General features: G+C 44.0%; 1 protein-coding gene across 1 annotated transcript in view; it reads right to left on the bottom strand.

Moving 5' to 3' along the window:
* The window catches only part of PTPN11 (protein tyrosine phosphatase non-receptor type 11), a 90087-nt gene that overhangs the window by 40907 nt on the left and 33884 nt on the right, over positions 1-15296 (bottom strand). Inside the window, exons 5-6 of the mRNA XM_056536643.1 lie at positions 2714-2830; positions 2513-2626 (exon numbers count right to left, since the gene is read on the bottom strand). Coding sequence (XP_056392618.1) covers positions 2513-2626; positions 2714-2830 — 231 coding nt within the window. The remainder of the gene's footprint in view (positions 1-2512; positions 2627-2713; positions 2831-15296) is intronic.

Genomic DNA, 15296 nt, shown 5'->3' with positions numbered 1-15296 from the left:
GCGGGGCATATATAACGCGCTGTGCGGGGCATATATAACGCGCTGTGCGGGGCATATATACTTGCGCTGTGCGGGGCATATATACTTGCGCTGTGCGGGGCATATATACTTGCGCTGTGCGGGGCATATATACCTTGCGCTGCGCGGGGCATATATAACTTGCGCTGTGCGGGGCATATATAACTTGCGCTGTGCGGGGCATATATACTTGCGCTGTGCGGGGCATATATAACGCGCTGTGCGGGGCATATATACTTGCGCTGTGCGGGGCATATATAACTTGCTCTGTGTGGGGCATATATAAGCGCTGTGCGGGGCATATATAACTTGCGCTGTGCGGGGCATATATACTTGCGCTGTGCGGGGCATATATACTTGCGCTGTGCGGGGCATATATAACGCGATGTGCGGGGCATATATACTTGCGCTGTGCGGGGCATATATAACTTGCTCTGTGCGGGGCATATATAAGCGCTGTGCGGGGCATATATACTTGCGCTGTGCGGGGCATATATAACTTGCTCTGTGCGGGGCATATATACTTGCGCTGTGCGGGGCATATATACTTGCGCTGTGCGGGGCATATATAACGCGATGTGCGGGGCATATATACTTGCGCTGTGCGGGGCATATATAAGCGCTGTGCGGGGCATATATACTTGCGCTGTGCGGGGCATATATAACTTGCTCTGTGCGGGGCATATATAAGCGATGTGCGGGGCATATATAACTTGCGCTGTGCGGGGCATATATAACGCGCTTTGCGGGGTATATATACTTGCGCTGTGCGGGGCATATATAACTTGCGCTGTGCATATATACTTGCGCTGTGCGGGGCATATATAACTTGCTCTGTGCGGGGCATATATAACGCGCTGTGCGGGGCATATATAACGCGCTGTGCGGGGCATATATAACGCGCTGTGCGGGGCATATATAACGCGCTGTGCGGGGCATATATAATGCGCTGTGCGGGGCATATATAACGCGCTGTGCGGGGCATATATACTTGAGCTGTGCGGGGCATATATACTTGCGCTGTGCGGGGCATATATAACTTGCGCTGTGCGGGGCATATATAACGCGCTGTGCGGGGCATATATACTTGCGCTGTGCGGGGCATATATACTTGCGCTGTGCGGGGCATATATAACGCGCTGTGCGGGGCATATATACTTGCGCTGTGCGGGGCATATATAACGCGCTGTGCGGGACATATATACTTGCGCTGTGCGGGGCATATATAACTTGCGCTGTGCGGGGCATATATAACTTGCTCTGTGCGGGGCATATATAACTTGCTCTGTGCGGGGCATATATAACTTGCTCTGTGCGGGGCATATATAACGCGCTGTGCGGGACATATATACTTGCGCTGTGCGGGGCATATATAACTTGCGCTGTGCGGGGCATATATAACTTGCGCTGTGCGGGGCATATATAACGCGCTGTGCGGGGTATATATACTTGCGCTGTGCGGGGCATATATAACTTGCGCTGTGTGAGGCATATATGTGAGGACACAATTTCCAACCCATGGGACACATTTCTAAACCCCGTGCGCCAAAAAAAAAAAAATTGTCGGGCGACAGATTAGTAAAATATGGAGATTTTCACTCAGAGAATTCAGGGAAAACACTCAGAGATTAAACCGACACTCTTAGTAAATGAGAGCCATTAAAACCCTGTCATATCGCGGCAGGACCCGCGGCTAATACAGGACATCACCGATCGGGGTGATGCCCTGTATTAACCCTTCAGAGGCGGCGATCAAAGCTGACCCCCGCGTCTGAAGGGAAAGTGAAACTAACCTGGCTGCTCAGTCGGGCTGTTCGGGATTTCACCGCGGCGCCCCGAACATTTTACAGGACACCGGGAGGGACCTTACCTGCCTCCTCTGTGTCTGATCGGCGAATGACTGCTCCGTGCCGGGATCCCCTGCATGGCCGGCGCTCTCCGTCATCATAACGTCGCCGCGCACACCATCCCGTCATCCAATAGGAGCGGCGTGCGTAGCGACGTGATGGCGGCGAAGGAGAGCGAGGATCCCGGGCAGCGGTGATGGGTCCGGAGCGGCGGGGACACGTGAGTATTACCTCCTATACCAGTGGTATTCAACCTGCGGACCTCCAGATGTTGCAAAACTACAACTCCCGGCATGCCCGGACAGCCGTTGGCTGTCCGGGCATGCTGGGAGTTGTAGTTTTGCAACATCTGGAGGTCCGCAGGTTGAAGATCACTGTCCTATACTTTACATTGTATTTAGTTCAGAATCTTTTCTTTCTAGATTTTCATCCTTTACAATTGGGTGTGTCTTATAAAAATACGGTACCAGTTTTCCAGAGAGTTGTGGTCTTGAGATGTGAATGTAAACATGAGTGTAGTTCTGGATACACCAAGACTAATCAGATAAGGAAACTAAATATACTAAAAAAAAATAGACTATGCTCCCAAAAACACACACCTATAAACCACAGTATTAAAGAAAGTAAGAGAGTGTATTCATCCATACCTCAAACTCTTCCCAAAAGCCTTGCTTAAATTTATCAGCAGTTTCAGCAAGTTTACTTAGCTCCTTCACTCGACTCTCGATTTCTGCTGCATTTATACGTGTTGTATTCAAAGGCTAAAATGAAGCAATACCAAAAGGTTACTACATGTATAGGAATGTACAAGCAATTGTCCACATCTAGTATGCATTCTGCTTTAGCACCTGTTTGAGTTGCAGAACTGTTCCAAGTGTTTCAACCATTGGATTCTTCTTATAATGCTCCACCAGGTCTGTCAAAGAATCAAATTTCTCTCCACCTCCAACATCATATTTGAGATCCTAAAAAAACAAACAATAAGGAATTACAATGCTGACTTGTTAAAGGAGAACTACGGGATTGAACATTTTATCCCCTATCCTAAGGATGGGGGATAAGTTTCAGATCGCGGGGGGTCCGACCGCTGGGGCCCCCCACGATCTCCCGTACGGGGCCGCGACTCTCTGCATAGAGAGCGAGTGCCGACCACCGCACGAGGCGGCGGCCGACACGCACCCTCCATTTACTGCTATGGGAGAGCCGAAGCGCTGCCTTTGGCAATTTCCGGCTCTTCCATAGCAGTGTTATGGAGGGGGCGTGTCGGCCGCCGCCTCGTGCGGTGGTCAACACGCGCCCTCTATGCAGAGAGCCGGCGCCCTGTCCTGGAGATCGCGGGAGGCCCCAGCAGTCGGACCCCCTGCGATCTGAAACTTTTCTCCTATCCTAAGGATAGGGGATAAGATGTTCAATCCTGTAGTTCTCCTTTAATCTCACAATATTATATACAGTAGAATCTCCCAATAGCGGACACTTACAGGAAAAAAAAAAAAAAGTGTCCACTATTGAGAGATGTCCCTTATTGGGAAAAAGGCTCAAAAATCTTTCTAAATGATGGAATACTGTGCTGTACTCACTCCAGAGTGTAATTACCAATAAAACACTATAAAAAGCAATATTACAGTAGAATCTCCCAGTGCTGTTTAACCTCCCCTTATCCCCCCTCCCCCGTATCATTTTATCCCCCTCTTACCCCTGTGCCATTTCATTCCCCCCTTATTAACCTCTGTGTAAACTCATCTTCCCCTCTTAATGAAGTGGCACAGGGGGATAAAGGGGGATGAAATGGCACAGGGAGGAAGAAATGGCACAGGGGGTGGTAAAGAAGGGGTGATGAATTTGGTGAGGAGGGCAATAAAGGGGGAATGAAATAGTAAAGGGGGAAGAAGAGGAAATGATGTGGCACAAGGGGTAATAAAGAGGGGGGATGATTTGGCACAGGAGGAATAAAGTAGCACGGGGGGGGGGGGGGGCGGGATCAGGGAAGGAGGGGGTGAATGATGTGGCTGGCGGACAGACAGACAGAAGCAAAGAGACCACTGTTAAAACATCGGACTTCTGCTTCTGTTCTGGGGCTTCTGCGGGGGGGAGGGAGGAGCAGCAGGGGCCTGGGCCCCTTACCAGGGTATTAGCTGTACCCCCTGACGGAGGACCTGTGTACAAGGAAGGGCCAGCACATAAGCCTGGTTGTCCCCTATTGGGAGTGTTTTGTCCCCTATAAGGTTTGTCCGCGTCCGCTATTAAGAGTGTCCCCTATTTGGAAGGTGCAAATTAGGGATCGACCGATTATCGGTATGGCCGATAATCACGATTTTGGGCATTATCGGTATCGGCAATTACCTTGCCGATAAGCTGATAATGCCCCGACCCTAACCTCCACAAAGTATCGGCCCTAAAAAAACGATATCGGTCGATCCCTAGTGCAAATACATGAAGTCTTATGGGACTCTGCAGGGGAAATAAAAACTGTCTGCTATTGGGAGGTGTCCCCTAAAGGGAGACTTTACTGTAGAAGACAATTAAAAGGAGTTATTCAGTGTTTTGCTAAACTTAATACCTTGCTTACACCAAAAAACAGAAAGAAGAAAAAAAGCCTACACTTACCTAGCAGCTCACTTTCGCCTCTGTCAGGTCCCCCGAGCTTGTTTCTTTCCTGCTTCCAAGACTAGCGCTTGCCTGCCTGCTCCATCAATTACTAACTGAAACAGGACACCGCTGCCCAGCGGTTGACTAAACATGCAGGTCATGCTCAGAGTGCTTCTCTTGGAAGCAGGAAAATAGGACAGAAGCTATCGGGGCCAAGTAAGTACAGGTTTTTTTCACCTACTTTTTTCCAGCCCAGCACAATATTCATTTTTGCTAAAAGCCAGATAACCCCTTATAACTACACATGTTTATTCCCTTTGTATTTATTGGAACTAAATAAAAAAAAAGGGAGGGAAAAAAAGCAAATTGGACATTATAATGTTGAATTATAATGTTGTGTATTGTACAGGATATCTGTTATATAGTATGATGCAGAGTACCCATGTGACCCTGATTGGCCAATAGGCAATATATATATATAGTCTAGGGGGGAGGAGTTATCAAGTCTTAGACTAGGTTTAGCATAGCTCTAGGCTAGTGTGGAGTCCAGTGCTCAGTGTGAGCTGCAGTGTGGAAAGGAGTCAGCAGGAGTGAGAGTTGATTCAAGGGAAGCCTAAAGTGAATCTACAAGCAAGCGACCACGCCATTCTGCAAGTGTTCTCCGCCCAGGATGAATCGGAAATTCCAAGCTGTGCACAGGAGTCTGTGAGTTGATGGGTCACATAGTGCTAGTCCGGGATAGATACAGTAGAAAGCCTCTGGCAGCTGGATCCCAAGGGCTAGTTCATACTCTGGCGATGTAGCGTTAATTGGACACTATCAGAACCCTAATCAGCGTAGGAGGCCTCAAAACTTTGTCTAAAGCCCCAAGTTTGCAAGAAGTCCAACAGATGTAAAACACTACAAGTCACAGCAAGTTTACAGGGCTTCCAAGGGTTACTCTGCATCTCCTCTACTATAATCTGCACTGTGAGGATGGTAACAACTACTCCTGCCTTAGTAAAGACAATTATCCGTAACCTGGAATCGGTGTATTTATTATTCACAAATGTCCCAGGAGAAGCTGTTGGATCCTCGGACCGTGTAAGACAACTGTGCTCTGGCGTCAAAGAGTGATACATGTAACCACCCCGAGTCACATACCACAGTCTGTCTAACTCCCCATGGCTGCCACATGAAGCTTAATACATACTGAATGAGCTGAATGCCAGTGGGCATTAAAATGATTTAAACAGTTTTATTTATTTTGCCTACCATAACAAGGTAGTTTACAAGATTGTATATGGATACATAACCTAAATTACTGCCTCTCTTTTTGGCATACAGTTTGTTCCTTTTTCTGATACCACATCTAGCGTTATTAGTATCCCTCCCCCTGGCTGATAGTAACGTTGTCTTCTGTTTTCCTTCCTATTTGAAGCCATGTCCATCTAAGTGCCCTGACATATAAGCTAAGAGGGTGGTATGTAAGATATGTTCAAGTTCTTCTCTTCTTGTCAGGGAAGCAGACTGCCACTGCACAGGCTCAAGAGCTCCCCGACAAGCAGATAAGGTCCTTGACAGCAGGTGGCACTCTACACAGCATTTCAATAAATATTTTACTGAATATGCCCACATTTTCTAAGTCAAAGCAAAATTAGACTCCGATGTTAATGCTTGAGTTAAACTATTTTTCGTCAGAAAACTCCTTTAACCCCTTAAGGACGCATGACGTAAATGTACATCCTGGTGAGGTGGTACTTAACGCACCAGGACGTACATTTACGTCCTAAGCATAACCGCGGGCATCGGAGCGATGCCCGTGTCATGCGCGGCTGATCCCGGCTGCTGATTGCAGCCAGGGACCCGCCGGCAATGGCCGACGCCCGCGATCTCGCGGGCGTCCGCCATTAACCCCTCAGGTGCCGGGATCAATACAGATCCCGGCATCTGCGGCAGTTCGCGATTTAAATGAACGATCGGATCGCCCGCAGCGCTGCTGCGGGGATCCGATCATTCATAACGCCGCACGGAGGTCCCCTCTCCTTCCTCCGTGCGGCTCCCGGCGTCTCCTGCTCTGGTCTGTGATCGAGCAGACCAGAGCAGAAGATCACCGAAAACACTGATCTGTTCTATGTCCTATACATAGAACAGATCAGTATTAGCAATCATGGTATTGCTATGAATTGTCCCCTATGGGGACTATTCAAGTGTAAAAAAAAAATTAAAAAAATGTAAAAGTACAAAAAAAAGTGAAAAATCCCCTCCCCCAATAAAAAAGTAAAACGTCCGTTTTTTCCTATTTTACCCCCAAAAAGCGTAAAAAAAATTTTTTATAGACATATTTGGTATCGCCGCGTGCGTAAATGTCCGAACTATTAAAATAAAATGTTAATGATCCCGTACGGTGAACAGCGTGAACGAAAAAAAAAAAAAAAAAGTCCAAAATTCCTACTTTTTTAATACATTTTATTAAAAAAACTATTTTTAAAAATATATTAAAAGTTTTTTATATGCAAATGTGGTATCAAAAAAAGTACAGATCATGGCGCAAAAAATGAGCCCCCATACCGCCACTTATACGGAAAAATAAAAAAAAGTTAGAGGTCATCAAAATAAAGGGATTATAAACGTACTAATTTGGTTAAAAAGTTTGTGATTTTTTTAAGCGCAACAATAATATAAAAGTATATAATAATGGGTATCATTTTAATCGTATTGACCCTCAGAATAAAGAACACGTCATTTTTACCATAAATTGTACGGCGTGAAAACAAAACCTTCCAAAATTTGCAAAATTGCGTTTTTCGTTTTAATTTCCCCACAAAAATAGTGTTTTTTGGTTGCGCCATACATTTTATGATATAATGAGTGATGTCATTACAAAGGACAACTGGTCGCGCAAAAAACAAGCCCTCATACTAGTCTGTGGATGAAAATATAAAAGAGTTATGATTTTTAGAAGGCGAGGAGGAAAAAATGGGCTGAGTCCTTAAGGGGTTAAATGAAGATTTCCTCTATAAGAGCTACATAGACGGCTGACTACTCATTTAAACCTAAGAGATAACAGATGACACAGGCCTATATTTGGCAGCCTTTACTCTTTAGTGTTACTCTCCACCAACATTGCTCTCATCCAAATAATAGGCTCATCATTTTCCTTCTACAATTCCTTTTGAATATACAAAATATATCAACTGCGGCCACATGTGCATGAATTGAAGACATTTTACTCAAGGCACATCCCAGTGTGTTGGATCCTTACTCAGGATAACATTCTCTAGGGCTTGCCAGTACAGCTATAGAGCATGACAGACAGAACTAGGACATCAGAAGAATTCTAGACACAGAAAAATCTCTGCTGACGTCCCTATTACCAGCATACCTCACGGACAAAATCTACAAATTAATGTTTACTGGAAATGGCTTGGCATTTTCCATCTGATTAAATCCCTTTTTTTGCAGTTTCCTATTAAATTGTAATGAACACTAGTGTTGTGAGGACAGTTTCTCATACAAGCAGGATGAAAGCAGCTTGGCTGATCGCTGATTCATACAATAAGAGAATAACGCACTTTGGCACTTACACACAGCAAATGTAAAGTTGAAATGCACTTCGTTATAGCAGAGACTGCTTATAGTTGTATTCATACACAAAAGATCCACTACAAAATGTAACTGCTTGTAAAATCCGCAACTGGAGAGAGTGTGTGTGAATACGTGCTAGGGGCACAACTAAATGTTCATTTTGCAGAAGTCAGAGAGGGACTTGTGACAGTCAGAAGCTTCAAATGAAATATAGGTCTCTTTAATCCAAGAGCTTCAAAATGTACATCAATGGCTTAGTGGATCATAAAACTGGATGCCTCTTTAGGTTCAAGAGTTTCACCCTCCCATTGTATTGTGCAGCCTTAAAGCGGTACTCCGCACCTAGACATCTTATCCCTCATCCCAAATATAGGGGATAAGATGTCTGATCGCGGGGGGCCCGCTGCTGGGGACCCCTGCGATCACTTGTGCAGCACCCCCCCCCCCCCCGGGGGTGTGACATCACGAATCATGAGTCATGGCCCTGCCCCCTTAATGCAAGTCTATGGGAGGGGTCGTGACGGTAGCAAACCCCCTCCCATAGACTTGTATTAAGGGGGCGTTGTGTGACGTCACGAGGGGGCAGAGCCATGACATCACGAACTGCCGGCCCCTGTATCGCGAGTCATCAGCCACAAAGCAAACATAGCTCCTTAGAGCTGATGACTCGGAGGGGGGGCTGCACAAGAGATTGCAGGGGTCTCCAGCAGCGGGACCCCCGCGATCAGACATCTTATCCCCTATGCTTGGATAGGGGTTAAGATGTCTAAGGGTCGGAGAACCTCTTAATGACTACCTGTCACCAAACTAAACTTTTAATATATTGTTCCTTATATAATTAGAAGACACTGTATTTACTTGCTGTTAAATTTCTCAACCTTTATATGTTTTTAATATGATTGAAAACACGTCCACTAGGTGGCTCTGTTCTGTTCCCTGCGCTAGTCAAACAGTTAGTTTGGTCTCCTCCTAGCCTGGCAGGAGACCAAACTCAGGAAGTGTGGGCAGGGCATGGCGAGGCGAGGCTCTCATAGGCTTCATTGACTTTGCACCTGCTGGAGAACACCCATTTTATCCTGCTGGGAGCTCACACAATGTGAGCAAGGGGAGATGTAGGATACAGAGCTTTTTAAAGCTTGGAAAAAAAAATTAAGGGCAGGAGGGGTGTTAGGAGTATTTAGGGAATATAATCGGAGTTAGTTTAGAAAATATGGTTTGATGACAGGTATTCTTTAACTCCTTAAGGACTGAGATTTTTTCAGTTTTTGCATTTTCGTTTTTTCCTCCTTACCTTTTAAAAATCATAACCCATTAAATTTTGCACCTAAAAATGATGGCTTATTTTTTGCGCCACCAATTCTACTTTGTAATGACATCAGTCATTTTTCCCCAAAATCTACGGCGAAAAGGAAAAAAAAAAAACTCTGCGAAAAAAATGGAAGGAAAAAAAGCCATTTTGTAAATTTTGAGGTCTTCCGTTTCTACGCAGTACATTTTTCGGTAAAAATTACACCTTATCTTTATTTTGTAGGTCCATACAGTTAAAATGATACCCTACTTATATAGGTTTGATTTTGTCGTACTTCTGGAAAAAATCATAACTACATGGAGGAAAATTTATACATTTAAAAATTGTCATCTTCTGACCTCGATAACTTTTTCATTTTTCGGCGTACGGGGCGGTACGAGGGGTCATTTTTTGTGCAGTGATCTGTAGTTTTTAGCGGTACCATTTTTTGTATTGATCAGACTTTTTCATCGCTTTTAATTCATTTTTTCATGATATAAAAAGTGACTAAAAAGACACTATTTTGGACTTTTTTTGTGCGTACGCCATTGACCGTGTGGTTTCATTAACTATATATTATTATAATTCGGACATTTCGGCACGTGGTGATACCACGTTTATTTTTATTTACACTTTTTTTTTTTTTTTTTTTTTTTAAATGGGAAAAGGGGGTGATTCAAACTTTTATTAGGGAAGGGGTTAAATGATTGTTGGTAAAATTATATTTTGATATCTATGTTCTCTGTTTATATATTGTCTAACTTTAGATCGTGTTGGCCGGTTTTATCTAGTTTCAATTAACCACTGTCCTAGTCCTGGCCAGCGCCCAGAAGGTGGAAAACTGTCCAAATGACCTTGGTAAATAATGAGGTTTTTGTTGGATAACAAGCTTTTTCTATGATAAGGAAGAAAGTGTAAAGGAACCCTGTGATTGGTAATGAAGTTATACACCATTATCCACCAGGGATTCCTTAGCCAATAAGCTTACACTTAGAGTGTTGCCATATAAATGGGCTGTAATCCATTTTGGGGTAAGATTTTCTTCTGCGGAGCTGTTTCTCTGCTTGTAAGAGAACATCCACCTGTATTGATACATATGAATTAAATCTATCTGCTAATCAATACAGCTGGAGTTGACTGATCACAGGGAGAAATAGATCCGAACAATGATCTTTATTAACTTTTTTTTTTTCCACTTTTTTGTAATGTTATAGCTCCCATAGGAGGCTATAACACTGCACACACTGATCTTTTACATTGATCATTGTTATCTCATAGGAAACCATTGATCAATGATTCTGCCGCTTGACTGCTCCTGCCTGGACCTCAGGCACTGAGCAGTCATTCGGCGATCGGACACCAGGAGGAAGGTAGGGGTCTCTCCCCGTGTCCTACAGCTGTTCGGGACGCCTCGATTTCACTGCGGCGGTCCCGAACAGCCTACAGTTCAGCTTCACTTTAGACGCGGCAATCAACTTTGAACACTGCGTCTAAAGGGTTAATAGCGCGTGGCACCGCAATCAGTGCCGTGCACTATTAGCCAAGGGTCCAGCAGTTGCTAGGTGTCCGTCCAGACCCACTATGATGCGGGACCACGCGTTGTAGAAAGGGAGCGGACTTAGAGCGTACAAGTACGCCCTGCATGTTTAAGGGTTTAAAGATCATAGGGCTTACACTGAACTCATACACAGCTGTTTACCATGGTTTTACAGGTATTTGAATAGCGTGCAAAAGTTCAATTATTTCAGTAATGCAACTTAGAAGGTGAAACTCCTATATGAGAAAGACTTATTACATGCAAAGCAAGATAGTTGAAGCCGTGATTTGTCAAAATTGTGATGTTAATGGCTTACAGCTCAGGAAAACCACAAATCCACCATCTCAGAAAATTAGAATATCACATGCAATCAAGAAAACAAGGATTGTACATAGAACAATATCGGACCTCTGAATAGTATAAGCATGCATATGTACTCTGTACTTGGCTTGGACCCCTTTTGCAGCAATTACTGCCTCAATGTGGTGTGACATGGAAGCTATCAGCCAGTGGTGTAATGAAAGACCAGGATGCTATAATAGCGGCCTTCAGCTCTTCTGCATTGTTTAATCTCATGTCTCTCATCTTTCTCTTGGCAATGCCCTATAGATTCTTTATGGGGTTCAGGTCAGGCGAGTTTTCTGGCCAGTCAAGCACAGTAATCGCATGGTCATTGAACCAGGTTTTGATGCTTTTTGCAGTGTGGGCAGGTGCCAAGTCCTTCTGGAAAATGAAGTCAGCATCCCCATAAAGCTTGTCTGCGGAAGGAAGCACGAAGTGCTCCAGAATCTCCTGGTAGACAGATGTGTTAACCCTAGACTTAATGAAGCACAGTGGACCAACACCAGCAGATGACATGGATCCTTAAAACAACACAGACTGTGGAAACTTCACACTGCACTTCAAGCCCCTTGCAGTGTGTGCCTCTCCATGGTTCCTCCATACTCTGGGTCCTTGGTTTCCATGAGTTGCAAAGCTTGCTCTCATCAGAAGAGAGGACTTTGGACCACTGAGCAAGAGACCAGGTCTGTTTTTCTTTAGCCCAGGTAAGATGCTTCTGATGTTGTTTGTTGTTCAGGAGCAGAGTGACAAGAGGAAAACGACATCTGAAGCCCATGTCCAGGATCCGGCTGTGTGTGGTGGGTCTTGATGCACTGACTCCGGCCTTAGTCCACTCCTTATGAAAGTCCAAACACTTTTGAATGGCCTTTTCCCGACAATCCTCTCCAGGCTGCGGTCATCCCTGCTGCTTGCGCACCTTTTTCTTTCACACTTTTCCCTTCAACATAACTTTCTATTAATGTTCTTTGATACAGCACTTTAGGAACATCCTACTTTGTTTGCAATTACCTTTTGAGGCTTTCCCTCCTTATGGAGGGTGTCAAGGTTTTCTGCACAACTGTTAGGTCAGCAGTCTTTCCCATGATTGTGATTGCTACTGAACCAGACAGACCATTTAAAGGCTCAGGAACCCTTTATGGCTTTATTAGCTGATTACAGGGGGACACTTTGAGCCTGGAATATTGCACCTTTTCACGCTATTCTAATTTTCTGAGATGGTGGATTTGGGGTTTTCACCAGCTGTAAGCCAAAATCATCACAATTATGACAAATCATGGCTTCAACTATCTTGCTTTGCACGTATTGAGTTGCATTAATGAAATAAATTTACTTTTGGACGATAGTCTAATTTTTTGAGTATCACCTGTACAACAGTGAAATAGGAAGATTGAGATACAGAATATGTATATTGAATGTTCTCAATGCTTGGCACTTGCTGTTCTGTCACTATACATATGACATACAAATGAGCTGGTTTGGGGAACAGTATGTTGGTGCAGCCAAACACCTAAAGCAGTGAATTATCTGTCAGAGTTGCCATCATGATGAAATCCAACATGCCTGATCATTAGAGATGAGCGAACTTACAGTAAATTTGATTCGTCACAAACTTCTCGGCTCGGCAGTTGATGCCTTATCCTGCATAAATGAGTTCAGCTTTCAGGTGCTCCCGTGGCCTGGAAAAGGTGGATACAGTCCTAGGAAAGAGTCTCCTAGGACTGTATCCACCTTTTCCAGCCCACGGGAGCACCTGAAAGCTGAACTCATTTATGCAGGATAACTCATCAACTGCCGGGCCGAGAAGTTTGTGACGAATCGAATTTACTGTAAGTTCGCTCATCTCTACTGATCATACACAGACAGACCACCATACATACTAGTTTATATACACCAGGGGGGACATGTATCAAAGATTTTACCCCTGTTTTGTGTGTATTTTTTGCGCAAAATTTTGCGCAAACCCTTTGGAGTGACATCTATAGTACACATGGATTTATTACCTGCGTTCTTTTCCTTTGCACCAAAAATTTTGACGCAAGTGCGTCTTTGTCCCCATAAATATAAGCCAACTTTAACTGCACGTAGCGATTCTTTCTATTTCTGAAGGAAAGTTCTACTAAGGAACCACCAGAATGTTTTAACTTTCCTATCTCAATTCCTCATTTGGTTTGCTTTATATTTTTACTCCTTGGTTATTCCAAAGCACTTTTAACCCCTTAAGGACTCAGGGTTTTTCCGTTTTTGCACTTTCGTTTTTTCCTCCTTACATTTTAAAAATCATAACCCTTTCAATTTTCCACCTAAAAATCCATATTATGGCTTATTTTTTGCGTCGCCAATTCTACTTTGCAGTGACATTAGTCATTTTACCCAAAAATGCACGGCAAAACGAAAAAAAAAATCATTGTGCGACAAAATCGGAAAAAAAAAACGCCATTTTGTAACTTTTGGGGGCTCCCGTTTCTACGCAGTGCATATTTCGGTAAAAATTACACTTTATAATTATTCTGTAGGTCCATACGGTTAAAATGATACCCTACTTATATAGGTTTGATTTTGTCGCACTTCTGGAAAAAATCATAACTACATGCAGGAAAATTTATATGTTTAAAAATGTCATCTTCTGACCCCTATAAGCTTTTTTATTTTTCCACGTACAGGGTGGTATGAGGACTCATTTTTTTTGCGCCGTGATCTGAAGTTTTTATCGGTATGATTTTTGTTTTGATCGGACTTTTTGATCACTTTTTATTAATTTTTTAATGGTATAAAAAGTGACCAAAATACGCTTTTTTGGACTTTGGAATTTTTTTGCGCGCACGCCATTGACCGTGCGGTTTAATTAATGATATATTTTTATAGTTCAGACATTTACGCACGCGGCGATACCACATGTTTATTTATTTATTTTTTAACACTTATTTTTTTTATGGGAAAAGGGGGGTGATTCAAACTTTTATTAGGGAAGGGGTTAAATGACCTTTATTAACACTTTTTTTTTACATTTTTTTTTTGCAGTGTTATAGGTCCCATAGAGTTTGCAGCAGCAGGGCGGCATCTTCATTGGCAGCAGTGAGATCGCCGTAAAGCGATCTCACTGCTGCCTCTGGGAGTTTCAAAACTGCAACTCCCAGCATGCCCAGACAGCCTTTGGCTTTCTGGGTATGCTGGGAGTTGTAGTTTTGCAACATCTGGAGGGCCACAGTTTGGAGACAACTGAATAATGGTCTCCAATCTGTGGTCTTCCAGATGTTCCAAAATTACAAATCTTAGCATGCCCACTCTGTCGAGGCATGCTGGGAGTTGTAGTTCTGTAACATTTGGAAGACCACAGATTGGAGACCATTATACAGTGGTCTACAAACTGTGGACCTCCAGCTGTCGCAAAACTACAACTCCCAGCATGCCCAGACTGCCCAAGCATGCTGGGAGTTGTAGTTCGTCAACATCTGACCCTTCAGATATTGCCGAAATACAACTTCCAGCATGTCTGTTTTGCAACAGCTGGAGGCACACTAGTTGGGAAACATTGTTCGTTTCCTAACTCTTTTTCCCAACCCGTGTGCCTACTGTTTCCAAAATGGAGCCTCCAGCTGTTGCAAAACAACAACTCCCAGTATTGCCAGACAGCCATTGACTGTCCAGGCATGTTGGGAGTTTTGCAACAGCTGGAGGCACCCTGTTTGGGAAACACTGGCATAGAATACCCCTATGTCCACCCCTATGCAAAACCCTAATTTAGGCCTCAAATGAGCATGGCGCTCTCACTTTGGAGCCCTGTCGTATTTCAAGGCAACATTTTAGGGTCACATATGGGGTATCGCCGTACTCGGGAGAAATTGCCTAACAAATTTTGGGGGGCTTTTTCTCCTTTTACCCATTATGAAAAGGAACAGTTGGAGTCTACACCAGTATGTTAGCGTATAAAAATAAAATTATTTACACTGACATGCTGGTGTTGCTGCATACTTTACATTTTCACAAGAGGTAAATGGGAAAAAAGATCCCCATTTTTTGGGACACAATTTAGCCAGAGTACGGAGATACCACATATGTGGGCGCAAAGTGCTCTGCGGGCGCACAACAAGGCCCATAAGGTAGAGTGCACCAT

This window comes from Hyla sarda, chromosome 1 (genome assembly GCF_029499605.1).
Source record: "Hyla sarda isolate aHylSar1 chromosome 1, aHylSar1.hap1, whole genome shotgun sequence".
Taxonomy (NCBI): domain Eukaryota; kingdom Metazoa; phylum Chordata; class Amphibia; order Anura; family Hylidae; genus Hyla; species Hyla sarda.
This window is presented reverse-complemented; position numbering and strand designations above follow the sequence as displayed.